This window comes from Nesoenas mayeri, assembly GCF_963082525.1.
Source record: "Nesoenas mayeri genome assembly, chromosome: 5".
NCBI lineage: Eukaryota > Metazoa > Chordata > Aves > Columbiformes > Columbidae > Nesoenas > Nesoenas mayeri.
The window spans coordinates 22,378,761-22,391,786 of NC_137548.1; the positions used below are offsets into that span (position 1 = coordinate 22,378,761).

At 41.1% G+C, this 13,026-nt stretch overlaps 1 protein-coding gene across 1 annotated transcript in view; it reads left to right on the forward strand.

The window, feature by feature from the left end:
* The window catches only part of CEP128 (centrosomal protein 128), a gene marked incomplete at its 3' end in the record, with an annotated part of 122,417 nt that overhangs the window by 42,450 nt on the left and 66,941 nt on the right, over nucleotides 1-13,026 (forward strand). The window contains exons 13-14 of the mRNA XM_080344806.1: nucleotides 6,974-7,324; nucleotides 11,705-12,355. Coding sequence (XP_080200932.1) covers nucleotides 6,974-7,324; nucleotides 11,705-12,355 — 1,002 coding nt within the window. The remainder of the gene's footprint in view (nucleotides 1-6,973; nucleotides 7,325-11,704; nucleotides 12,356-13,026) is intronic.

The following is a 13,026-nucleotide window of genomic DNA, read 5'->3' on the forward strand; positions in this document are numbered from 1 at the left end:
GGGGTTTTCGGGACCCGGCAGCTCTTGTGAGAGCAGCTGATGTGGTGTGGGCATTGCCAGGGTAATGGTGATCACACCCCCCCCCCCAGCCTCGAAAAAGCCTCAGGAAGGGCAGCGCTCCATGCGCTGGGAGGTGAGACCAGCGTGTGAGGCTGTGAGTACCACCCACACTGTGCTGCAGCAGCGGGTGCGGTAGCTCGTGCAGCAGGGTGCAGAGGTTGTGTCCCTCCTTGCTCGATAGACCATCTCACCTATTGGCAGTCTCCCAGACTGCAGCTGACCACGGTTTCCTCCAGAGAGAGAGCTTGCCCCAAAAAGACTGTGTTGACTCAGAAGGAGGACCTGCCCTGATCTGTGGCTGTTCAGGTCTCTATCTGCAGGGAGTGCCAGAGGCTGCTGCTGCTGAGTGAGGGAGGCAGCATTCCACCTGCGTGAGGTGTGAGGAGGAGGTTGAGAGACTGAGGACCATCAGGGAGCTTGAGAAGGAGATTGACTGGTGGAGTAACTCCCTAGTGAGCCGGTCAGAAAGGCACAAGGGACATATGCCCCAAAAGGTGATAGACTGCCTGCCCTGTTGGGCAGAGTGGGGAGGCCTGAGGTAGCCCCTGCTCTGTCACTGTCAGACAGAGGTAGGAGACCAAAAAGACAAGGAGGGTTGGAAGCAAGTCGCAGTTTGTCATTGCAGGCAACCCCCCTCCATACCTGCTTTGCTTCTCCAGGTGCCCCTCTGTAATAGGTTTGAGGCCTTGGATCTTGAGGGAGAGGTAGGTGAGGATGTGGTGCAAGGCCTGTCTATGAGGTCACAAAGGAAGAGGCAGCTGACACCACACCTCAAGACTGCCTCTGATAAGAAAGAAAGAAAGAGAAGGGTAACTGAAGTAGGTGATTCCCTTCTGACAGGAACAGAGGGCCCAATATGCAATGTTGATCCTCATAATAGGGAAGTGTGGAGTCTACCTAGAGCCCAGACCAGGGATATCACCAGGGCATTGCCCAACCTGGTGCCCTTGACAGAATACTCCCCACTGCTGATCACAGGTGGGGAAGAAGCTGCATCCCATAGTCTGAGGGCAATGAAGAAAGACTTCAGGGCCTTGGGACGGTTGGTGAAAGAGTCTGGGGCACAACTTATTTTCTCTTCCCTCTTTCCATTTTTGGGTGATGATGTGGCATGGAATAGAAGGATCCAGTCCATAAATGCTTGGCTACAAGACTGACACTGCAGGCAGGGCTTTGGGTTCTTTGATAATGGCTGGTTTTATAATACTCCAGTCCAGATAGTGATATGTGGGAAAGGTTTATCTCACAAGGGCAAAAGGATGTTGGGACAGGAATTAACAGGGCTCATTTGGAGAGCTCTAAACTAGATTCAAAGGGGTATGGGATTGTAATTGGGCTTGTACCAGTGGGGCAACACTCTAGTGTTGAGGAAGACTGGGAAGTCTCCCACCCCCTAGGGTGAAATCGGTGTGCTCAGCTTGCTCTCTGAAATGCCTGCACACCCATGCATGCAGCATGGGGCATAAGCAGGAGGAGTTAGAAACCTGTGTCTGGGCAGGAGATTATGATCTGATGGCAATTACGGAGACATGGTGGGACAGCTCACATGACTGGAATGTGGTCATGGATGGCTACGTCCTTCTCAGGAAAGACAGGCCAGCCAGGTGTGGTGATGGAGAGCTGCTCTTTACATGAGAGAGCAACTACAATGTATTGAGCACTGTCCGGGGTGGATGAGGAGCGAGTTGGGGGTCTGTGGGTGAGAATTAAAGGGCAGGCTGGCCTGGGTGATAGTGTTGTGGGTGTCTATTACAGGCCACCAGATCTGAGTGAGGAAGTTGATGAGGCCTCCTACAGAGAGTGAGCAGCCTCACAGTCACAGGTACTGGTTGTCATGGGGAATTTTAACTTCCCTGATGTTTGCTGGAAGGACTACTCAGCCAGCCAGCCACAGTCTAGGAGTTTCCTCTAGTGCACTGATGATAACTTTCTGATGCAAATGGTGGATGAGCCAACTAGGAGAGGAGCACTGCTGGATCTCATCCTCACTAACAAGGAGGATCTGGTTGGAGCAGTAAAGGTTGAGGGCTGCTTTGGTTGCAGTGACCATGACATGGTGGAGTTCAGGATCTCATATGGCAGGAACAGAATAGCAAGCAGAGTTGCAGCCCTGGACTTCAGTAGAGCCAACTTGGGCCTTTTCAAGCAATAGCTAGAGGAAATCCCATGGGTGAGGCTGCTTGAAGGTTAAGGGGCCCAAGATAGTTGGTTAGCATTCAAGGGCTGCTTCTACCAGTCTCAGGTTCAGAGCATTCCAACAGGTAGGAAGTGAAGGAAGGGAGCCAGGAGACCTGCTTGGTTGAACAGGGAACTGCTGGGCAAACTCAAGTGGAAGGAAGGAGTCTACAGATCATGGAAGGAGGGGCTGGCTGCTTGGGAAGAATATAAGGCTATTGTCAGAGAGTGTGGGGAGATAACTAGGAAAGGTAAGCCCTCCTTGGAATTAAACCTTGCAAGAGGGGTCAAGGACAACAGAGTTTCTTCAAATACATGGCAGATAAAACTAACACTAGAGGCAATGTAGGCCCATTGATGAATGAGGTGGTGCTCTGGTGACTGAAGATAAAGAGAAGGCAGAGTTACTGAATGTCTTCTATGTCTACGGTGCCAGAGGCTGTCCTGAGGAGCCCCGTACCCCTGAGGCCAGAGGAGGGCAGGACAATGGAGGACTGGGTTAAGGACCAATTAAGCAATCTGGACATCGATGAATCCATGGATCCAGATGGGCTGCACATGTAGGTGCTGAGGAAGCTGGCTGAGGTCATTGCTAGACCACTCTCCATCATCTTTGCTAAGTCTTGGGAAACAGGAGAGGTGCCTGAGGACTGGAGAAAAGCAATTGTCACTCCAGTCTTCAAAAAGGACAAGAAGGAGGACCTGGGTAACTATAGACCAGTCGGCCTCACCTCCATTCCCAAGGAAGTGATGTAACAACTTATTCTTGGTGCCATCTCAACGCATATCAAGGATAAGAGAGTATTTGGGGCAGTCAACATGGCTTCACCAAGGGGAAGTCATGCTTAACCAACCTCATAGCCTTTTATGAGGTCATAACTGGGTGGATAGATGATGGCAAAGCAGTGGATGTGGTCTATCTTGACTTTAGTAAACCGTTTGACACAATCTCCCACAGCATCCTCGCTGCTAAACTGAGGAAGTGTGGTCTGGACAATCAGGTAGTAAGGTGGACCGTGAACTTGCTGAAGGGAAGAAGCCAGAGAGTTGTGGTCAATGGGACAGAGTCTAGTTGGAGGCCTGTATCTAGTGGAGTCCCTCAAGGGTCAGTACTGGGACCAGTACTATTCAATATATTCATCAATGACTTGGATGAGGGACTAGAGTGCACTGTCAGCAAGTTTGCTGATGACACCAAACTGGGAGGAGTGGCTGATGTGCCAGAAGGCTGTGCTGCCATCCAGCAAGACCTGGACAGGCTGGAGAGTTGGGCAGGGAAAAATTTAATGAAATATAACAAGGGCAAGTGTAGAGTTTTGCATCTGGGCAGGAACAACCTCAGGTACCAGTATAGGTTGGTTAGGGAGGGACCTATTAGAGAGCAGTGTAGGAGAAAGGGACCTGGGGTTCCTGGTGGACAACAGGATGACCATGAGCCAGCACGGTGCCCTTGTGACCAAGAAGACCAATGGCATCCTGGGGTGTATTAGAAGGGGGGTTGTTAGTAGGTCCAGAGAGGTTCTCCTTCCCCTCTACTCTGCCCTGGTGAGGCCACACCTGGAATATTGTGTCCAGTTCTGGGCCACTAAGTTCAAGAAGGACAGGGAACTGCTGGAGGGGGTCCAGCACAGAGCCACGAGGATGATTAAGGGAGTGGAGCATCTCCCTTATGAAGAAAGCCTGAGGGAGCTGGGTCTCTTTAGCTTGGAGAAGAGGAGACCGAGGGGTGACCTCATTAATGCTTACAAATATATAAAGGGTGAGTGTCACGAGGATGGAGCCAGGCTCTTCTTGGTGACAACCAACAGTAGGACAAGGGGTAATGGGTTCAAACTGAAACACAGGAGGTTCCACTTAAAATTGAGAAGAAACTTCTTCTCAGTAAAGGTAACAGAATATTGGAACAGGCTGCCCAGGGAGGTTGTGGAGTCTCCTACTCTGGAGACATTCAAAACCTGCCTAGATGCCTTCCTGTGTAACCTCATCTAGGTGTTCCTGCTCTGGCAGGGGGATTGGACTAGATGATTGTTCAAGGTACCTTTCATTACTTAACATTCTGTGATTCTGTGTGATCTCAAGCCAGAGCCTGTCAATTGAAATGTCTGTGGTCGTCTTGCAGTCTGGGGGCTGACAGAAACTTCTTTCAGTTTTGAAAAAAATTATGGCGTTCACATTTCTAGAGCATTAATATGCCAGTATTTTCTGCGATGTGGAACATGTTAACAATTGCTGTACATACATATATATATATATCTATATCTACAATACATTTTAACAGCAAACTGTTCTGAATATCCTGAGTTGCTTTTATCAGGAGAACCTCCATACTTTTGTGATGTATGTCACAGAATATCATCATGCTTCTGTTGCATCTGGAGTAGCTCACAAGAGTTCTCTGTGTAACTGACCTTCAGCCACCAAAGACACTAGATGCTCCTTGGAATCTGGAGTCTTAATCTATAAAGGCAGCGTTTCTCATCTGCATAGAAAGTTTTGTGGAATCACAAGTTTAGTAATTTTTTACTTGGAAGAGAAACTGAGATTTCAAGAAACATGATTTTTTTTTTCTTTTTTTTTTTTTTGCTCTTCTACTAAGAGCAACCTCCTGACATAGCTTCTGCTTTCTCTTAGGTTATCTTGCTCTTGTTTAGCACAGTCACAACTGAGAAGGAGAAAATTTGATAAATATGTTCTTTGAAGAAAACTCTCAACAATCTCTATATTCATGTGTCATAGAAATTCTTAAAATATTTACATTCTCCATTTCCTAGAAGGCTAAGATGTGAGATAGGAATGTGAAAATAAGTGTGTAATCTGTGGGAGCTGTAGTTGTATTAATGAAGTGTTTTCTCTGTGGAAATTATACAACTATTTTTTAATGATGGAGATTTGAATAGTACATTTATTTAAAATGACATCCTTTATAGTATCTGCAGAAAGTCGTGAAATGGGAAGTGATAATGGCATGTAAAATCACGTGACTCTGAAGAAATGATTACCCATTTAAAAAACTGTAGAAGGGTAAATGTAGTGTCTGGTTGTATTTTATCAGGCTATTTTTGACTTCTGCTACATTGAGAATTTAAATCCTTTCCATGAAAAGTTATGGTATTGGTTTTTGTTGTTTTTGTTTGAAATTTAACTCATTTGGATATAATTTTGCTAGTTGTAGCTTGTGAGGTTTTTTGGTTCCTTTTGTTTTATGAATCAGGACTTTTTACAAAGTTAGGCATGGTCATTTTTGCCTTATGAGCATAAAAATGCATGTTTAATAGTGAAGCAGAATATTAGTGGTTTTTTTCCTAATGTATATAACTCTACATCTAGAAAGACACTCCTTTTTTCATTTTGCCACCAGTGTAAGGTTTACTCCTGATTATTCTGTAATGTGTTTACCTATTGTTTTATTATTTGTATCAGTTGTGTCCAGAGCAAGAATATCCTACAGGTGAGCAGCTGATTGTCCAGTGGATTATCCTACTCCTTTTTTCATGTCATGTGTACGAGTAACAAGCCAGACTGATTGTCCTTGTCTGGAACGTCAGTCCATTCCAGTCCACCCCCTCTCTCCTGCAAACCAACAAAACCAAAGAACAAGTATCAAGTCTTGTCATGTCCCACGCCCCCTTTTGGAAGGACATTTGTCTAAATAGTCATTCTTTGTGCATCTGTAAAGCTGCTTATTCTTTCCTAGGCAAAGTATTTTTGCCTTGTCCCTTCTGAATTGCACCCTGTTTATTTCAGACTACATCTTCAGTTTGTTTCAGTCATTCTGAGATCTAATTCTCTAATGTATTGCTGTTCCTTGAAGCTTGATAATATATTTGACTGGCTACAGAGCAGGCCAATGAGATGCATCTGAATCATTAATGAAAATACTGACTAGTATGAAAACAGTTTAAATAGGCCTGAAACACAGAATACTAATGTCATCTTAATCAAATTCAGTTTTGGTAGTGAAACTTCATTAACTGTTTACTGAATATGCCCTTGCAGAAGATAGACAGAGAACATTTTCCTGACTTGCTTATGAGGCTGTCCTGATAAATACAATCAGATTCAAGATAAGCAGCGCTTTTTATTTTTAAAATGTGTGGTTTTATTGTCTTCCATTCTGTTTCTGTCACGTTTCATTCAGTATTGAAACATCAACTAATGTTGGCTCTAGTATGCTTGCTACATTTTTGAACATTTTTTCACTTTGTTTTAGAAACATCTACCAAACTGCTCTATTCTCTTTGTATTCATGACTGCTTTCCAACATGCCCAGTGTAAAACTGGGTAAGACCTATCTCGTACACTATAGATTACTTTTGTGGTGAATGCTATTCTTTCCTTGTCAATTTCCTTTTTCCTCTCATCTGTTTATATTAATTTCCTTATCTTTCTATTTGCTTTATTCCATATTTGTCTAGTGTTTAACATATGAGGATTTTGGTAAATGATTCCTTCTTAAACTGAAAATTTAAATAAGAACAACCAGAAGAGGAACAAATGCAGAAAGTGAAAAACTGGATAGAGTAACCATGTACTTGATATCTTGTGTTGAAGTTTTTTACCATTGCAGGGGGGAGATCCTGTGGGCTAACAGGGCTTTCCCTGGTAGTCAAGAAAATCTTTTATGCTATTCATATTTTAGATAGAAATGTAATTTAACATCACTGTATGTTGTTTTATAAGGTTTCATATTGCATATCTTGTGAGTTAGAATTATTATGTTTTGCTATGATTATTCCAGGTATTAACATCTGACCTGGAAAACAGGGAGAAGCAGCAGGAAAAAATGCTGGACCAGCTAAAGGAGATACAGAGTTGCTACAAGGCTTGTGAGAATGGACGTAGACAAACTGAACTCCAGTCTGCTGAGTTAGCCCAACAGGTTGAAGAGACTACCAAAGAAGCAGAACAGTACCTCGCTGAATTAAAGCATTCAGAGGCACTCAGGCTCGAGACTGAGAAAAAAAGAGAAGATCTGAAGGTGAGAGCACAGGAAACCATCCGCCAATGGAAGCTGAAATGTAAGAAACTGGGTCTTGAGGTGGAAAAACAAAATGAAACTATCAACCAACTGATGGACAAGAACAGTCAGGTAAGATTGACTGTGTTGTGGTTTGTTTTTTTTTTTTTTTTTTTTAATTATTATTACCATTTCCATATATTTTACAAATGAAGGTAAGGAGTTCATTTATGCAAACTGTGGCTTAAACCACCTTCCTCCTGAAGTTTTGGACCAGATTTTCTGGTGAACTATAAAACATCTAATAGGTGGCAATATTTTTTAGCTATTATGGAGTTCTACATTTTCCTTTTTATCCCATATTTATTTCAGTCTCTTCACTTAATCAAGGCTTTCTCCTTGTAGAGAAGAAAGTTCCTCCATGAATGTTGTTTTTACTTTATCTTTTCAGTTAACAGTTAGCATACCTTATTTTTAGTTATTTTTAAAGAAATAATGTGATGTTATTTTTTGTAAAAATTTTAATCACATTAAGTAATAACCCAAGTTCAAGTTATGCATTGTCTCACGTAGTGGACAGTGGTCACATCTTTTGAAAGCAGGTGTTTATTTTCACCATGTATGTCAAATTGTTAGCAGACTGTAATGCTGTGTGGACTTTAGCACAACTGGTGCATTTTTTAATTTCATTCTGTATTTAAGCTTTTCTCAGAGTCTAGGCTTAGTAATGATGTGTTTTATTTCAAGTAAAGACAGCAGGTTCTGAAATACCATAAGGACTGCAGCTCGGTTTGGATTTGATGTTTGAAGCAGAAAAGTAGATTTTTTTTTTGTTTGTTTGAGAATGTGCAGAGCTTTTAGCAAAATCTGGATATTTGAGCAAAAAAGGCACTCTGCCTGCATTTGGGATGAACATGCTGCCAATACCTGCCATGAAATTCCTAGGTTTTTGTTCGTATACATAGTCTGTGTTCCTTATATTTTCGTACATTTTTAAAAATTCTTTTCATGTATGTTTTCAGCATCTTCCTTGTGTTTTTTTTTCAGAACTTTTTATTTGAAAAAATGAGCTCGAAATTTGATCACGTAACATTTCTGGGCTATTAATTTGTTTTTGTTCAGTGTGGCAAACCACTTATTTTTCTCTTTCTCCTCCTAAAAATTTTCTCAGGAAAATCTACTGGGTCTTTTGTTTTGTTTTCTGACTTAGCAGAATTCCTTGATTTTTCCTGTTCCTGATGCTGCTTTAAAGGGAAGCACTCGCATCAATGTTAATACTCATCATCCTGTCTTGGAATAGTAGTAGAAACCATCATTCTGTCTGTAATGAATCTGAGTCTCTGTATTTTCCAGTGGCTGGGTCAAAAGGTGCCTGTTCCTATAGTGGTTGGTGTAGTGCTAAATTTCATGCTGTGAGCATTTACCTTAACTTACATGTTCTGCTGGTGCAGTCTGCTATATTGTATAGCCTATGTTTGCTTTAACAGAGGTTTCTTAACCTTTTCTCACTCTCTTTCTAGTGATGTACGTCCAATTTAGGTTACTAAATCTGACGGGATTAGGATGGCTCCATGCCATCCACTGTTTTGCCCTGCTCAAATATTGTAGTTTCCAAGGGGTACGTGGTGTGAAGTATGGGAAGTCTGCATTCATCCTGTGTTGTTCCTGATCCAGTAACCTATTCTAAAACTGGTACATAAATGCACGAGTGTGGTCAGAGTGCAAAGTCGCAGTGGCGCTAGTAACAAGTTGAAATTAATAAACTCTAGTAAATCTAAGAGCAACTCCTAACAGCAACTCCTGGGGTTGCTGTTTCTCTCCTGAGCTACCTAGCATATTCCTTATTTTTTGTTATAATTTGCTCTATCCATACTCCAACAATTCATTCCATAGTAATCTTCTTGTGTTGGTTAGCCCTAATAGTAGTCTGAGGAAATGAGGTTTGCAAACATTCACAAAGTTGCTCATCACAGAATCACACAATTGAGGTCCCTTCGAATCCCTAACAAAGATCAGCTAGTCCAATCCCCCTGCCAGAGCAGGAACACCTAGATGAGGTTGCACAGGAATGTGTCCAGGCAGGTTTTGAATGTCTCCAGAGAGGGAGACTCCACAACCCCCCTGGGCAGCCTGTTCCGGTGTTCTGTTACTGTCACTGAGAAGAAGTTTCTTCTCAAATTTAAGTGGAACCTCCTGTGTTCCAGTTTGAACCCATTACCCCTTGTCTTACCATTGGTTGTCACTGAGAAGAGCCTGATTCCATCCTCCTGACACTCACCCTTTACATATTTGTAAATTTAATTAATATTTTACATATTAATGAGGTCACTCCTCAGTCTCCTCCAAGCTAAAGAGACCCAGCTCTCTCAGCCTTTCCTCATAAGGGAGATGCTCCACTCCCTTAATCATCTTTATGACTCTGTGCTGGACTCTCTCAAGCAGTTCCCTGTCCTTGAACTAAGTGGCCCAGAACTGGACACAATATTCCAGGTGTGGTCTCACCAGGGCAGAGTAGAGAGGAAGGAGAACCTCTCTGGACCTACTAGCCACCCCCCTTCTTATACACCCCAGGATGCTATTGGCCTTCCTGGCCACAAGAGCGCAGTGCTGGTTCATGGTCATCCTGCTGTCCACCAGGAACCCCAGGTCCATTTCCCCTACACTGCTCTGCAACAGGTCCTTCCTCAACTTATACTGGTACCTGGAGATGTTCCTGCCCAGATGCAAAACTCTACACTTGCCCTTGTTATATTTCATTAAATTTTTCCCCACCCAACTCTCCAGCCTGTCCAGGTCTCCCTGGATGGTGGCACAGCCTTCTGGCGTGTCAGCCACTCCTCCCAGTTTGGTGTCATCATTGGCTGATCTCCTACTTAGATATGTGGAGGTGTTAAGGAAAGGAAGAAAACCTGAATTATTTAGAAATTATACATGTCTCTGTGAGAGATAAATGAGAAGCAAAAAGTAGAGGAGAGTTGTGAATAACAAGCATTAGGAGCCCCAAAATGCTCTGAAATAACTATTCATGTAGACATTTGATAGTGCTGTCCACCTTGACATTTTCTTTGTTGCATAAGATTCCTTGATATGGGTTTAACCTCTTTTTTGACACAAATACATCAAAATGCTAGATGCAGTCACTTTGGTTTAAGCTGCATTTAAGAACTGTTGTCAATATTTGTTCCTATTTCAAAAAATCATCAGCATCTTACCAATGAGCTTGGGGTAAGTGTCACTCCTGAGGAAAATCTCTTTATTGGAGGATATGTAATACAAATAAACAGTGTCATTGTGTAAGCAAAAAAAAAAATACAAACATTATTTATGTTCTCAATACAAAGTTTTAGACAGTTTCCAAATGAGAATACAGTCAATCTAGATGCAGCATTTGTGATAAGCTTCAGGGAACTAGATGAACATAATTTAGCCAGCTGGGAAATATACACACAATGAACATCTGAGACAAAACTCTATAAAAATAAATAATGAAGAAAAAGGAGAAATGGCAGTCTGTTTGCTTTGCTTTATGTGATAGAACTTCAAAGGGTTGATTGCAAAGTTTCAGAATTGGGTTACAATCATAGCTTGCAATTTTGTGAGATGTTAGAAATATTTTCAGACAATAGGTGGGCTTTAGAAAGACTGTTTAGATTTTCATTCTTTTGGAGTTATTTGGATAATTTGGTTAAAGTCTTGCCTATGTGGTTATCCTTGGTATTGGTTGACAATGAAATTTCTAACATCTTGTGTCTTTTGGAATGTATTTTCTTCTAAATATGGAATGTAGAAAACTTTTAAAAAAATTTTTTAGTTGTGGGTGCTTCTTTTTTTTTTAAGCCAAATCATGCAGCTAGAATTACAAGACAATTTTAGGAAAGTTGAAATACTGAATACTTTTTTTCAGAAAAAAAAAAAGCCTCATAGTCATTACTATATCTTTTATTATTTCTGTATTTCATTTTGCTTTTTTGGCTTAGATACATGAGTGATCCAGGCTTTTAACTGCTAGTCACTCACCAACTGTGTGTAGCTTCAAAAATGAAGTTGATACACTTCGGATATAGTATTTCAGAAAATAAGCAAAACAAGTCAGCCTATGAAATGGACCTGTGGGTAAAGTTTGTATGACCTGTAGTCCTCCCTGTATTCTGCTACAGTGTTGCTGTATTGTCTTGCTTCCTCCATCTTGCTGTTTGAAAGAACCAGCAAAGAAATCCATCTGAGTCTGCAAAGAGGATGAGAAAAGCAAGGAATTAACCAAAACTATCTCTGCTTAGGAAGCGACATGGTTTAAGGACAGGTGTATATTTGAGGTCACACATGTTCCGTGTCTAAATTTAAATAAATACTGAATACATTTGAACTGAGGTAATAACAAGCAAAAATTTTGTGTTTTCATGGAACAAAGTGTGCTAATTGTTCCTTAGGCATTAGGAATGGCTAAGGACTTGCTTCCAACAATTTTCTTGGATTACTTTAGGTTGCACTGGATTTCTTTTTCTTCTTTCCTAGGCCCTCAAAGAAAAGGATGACCTCAGAAGTCAGCTTCTCTCTGCTATACACCAAATAGAAAACCTTCGGAAAGAGCTGAATGATGTGCTTACAAAGAGAGCCCAGCAGGAAGAACTCTTACACTGCAAAGAGGTAGAACTGAATGAAATGAAATCTCACCAGGTATCTCTTGAAGAAGAGATCAAAGAAGTTCAAGGTACTGTAAATAAATTAGAAAATGAATTGAAAAAGCAAGTTCTTCTACAAAATCAAGTGCAAGCTGAAAAGGAAAACTTGGAGACAGAACTTGCAACTAGTAACTTGATCCATAAAAAAGACCAAGAAAGACTCCTAGAAATGCAAGCAGATGTAAAAAACTTAAGTGCTGTACGTGTGGAACTAGCAAACAGAATAGCAGAAGAGGAGAAAGTAAAAAAGGAATTACATAAGAGCCTTTTGGATCTCCAGAAACAGCAGGAATCTAAGCATGAAGAGATGACTTCAGCTAGCAGGCAGCTGAAGATGGAAAGAGAAGTTCACCAACAGGAGTTGGCAGATCTTAGATCAGAACTACAAAATGTTAAAATCAAACACGAACAAAACGTTCAAGAGCTCATGAAACTCCTTGAACAAGAAAAGGATGATGCAGAGGCTCAGATTAGAATGCTAAAGGTACTTATTCTGAAGAATTCCAATGTCAGACTTTTTTTTATGTCCCCCTCCTATTGAGTGATGAAGGTAATAAAGCATGGGCTTTAAAACATTTAACACATTTTATTGTAGGTCATTATAAAAGTTTAAAGTTCAGAATAAAAAAAGAATGTAACAGTAACAGTTTTAGACAAAAAGCTTTTCATAGTTCAAAAGTAGTGAAACCAGTATGCCTGTGATCAGAACAGCTATGAACAGAGGGGGATACGTGAGGCTGTAGTGTTTTAATGTGATCTGATTCTTTCTTCAACTGTTATTTTTACAGTTATAGTCGTGGCCCTGTTAAAGAACTTGCAATGTTTCAGGGGTGGTGTATTTTTTAAATGTTTAAATTGTGTGGTGCAAAAACACTGTCATATCTGCAAACACTTTCAGAATGTGAGTAGTGATAATGTATGACCCTTGTTAAGGTTAATTTTGATCTTTCTATTTTAAAGATTTTTTTAAAATTTCTATTTTCTGTATTATTTCTCAAAAAACTAAGTTCCTACAGTAAATGATGTAATATAGAATTTTATTCAGGAAGAAACAAGTTACTGTCTTTAGTTTACATCATTTGTTCCTGATTCAAGGCTATTGCATTGCAAAGAAAATGAGCATTTTAGTGGCTTTAATGATCTGAATAAAATTGA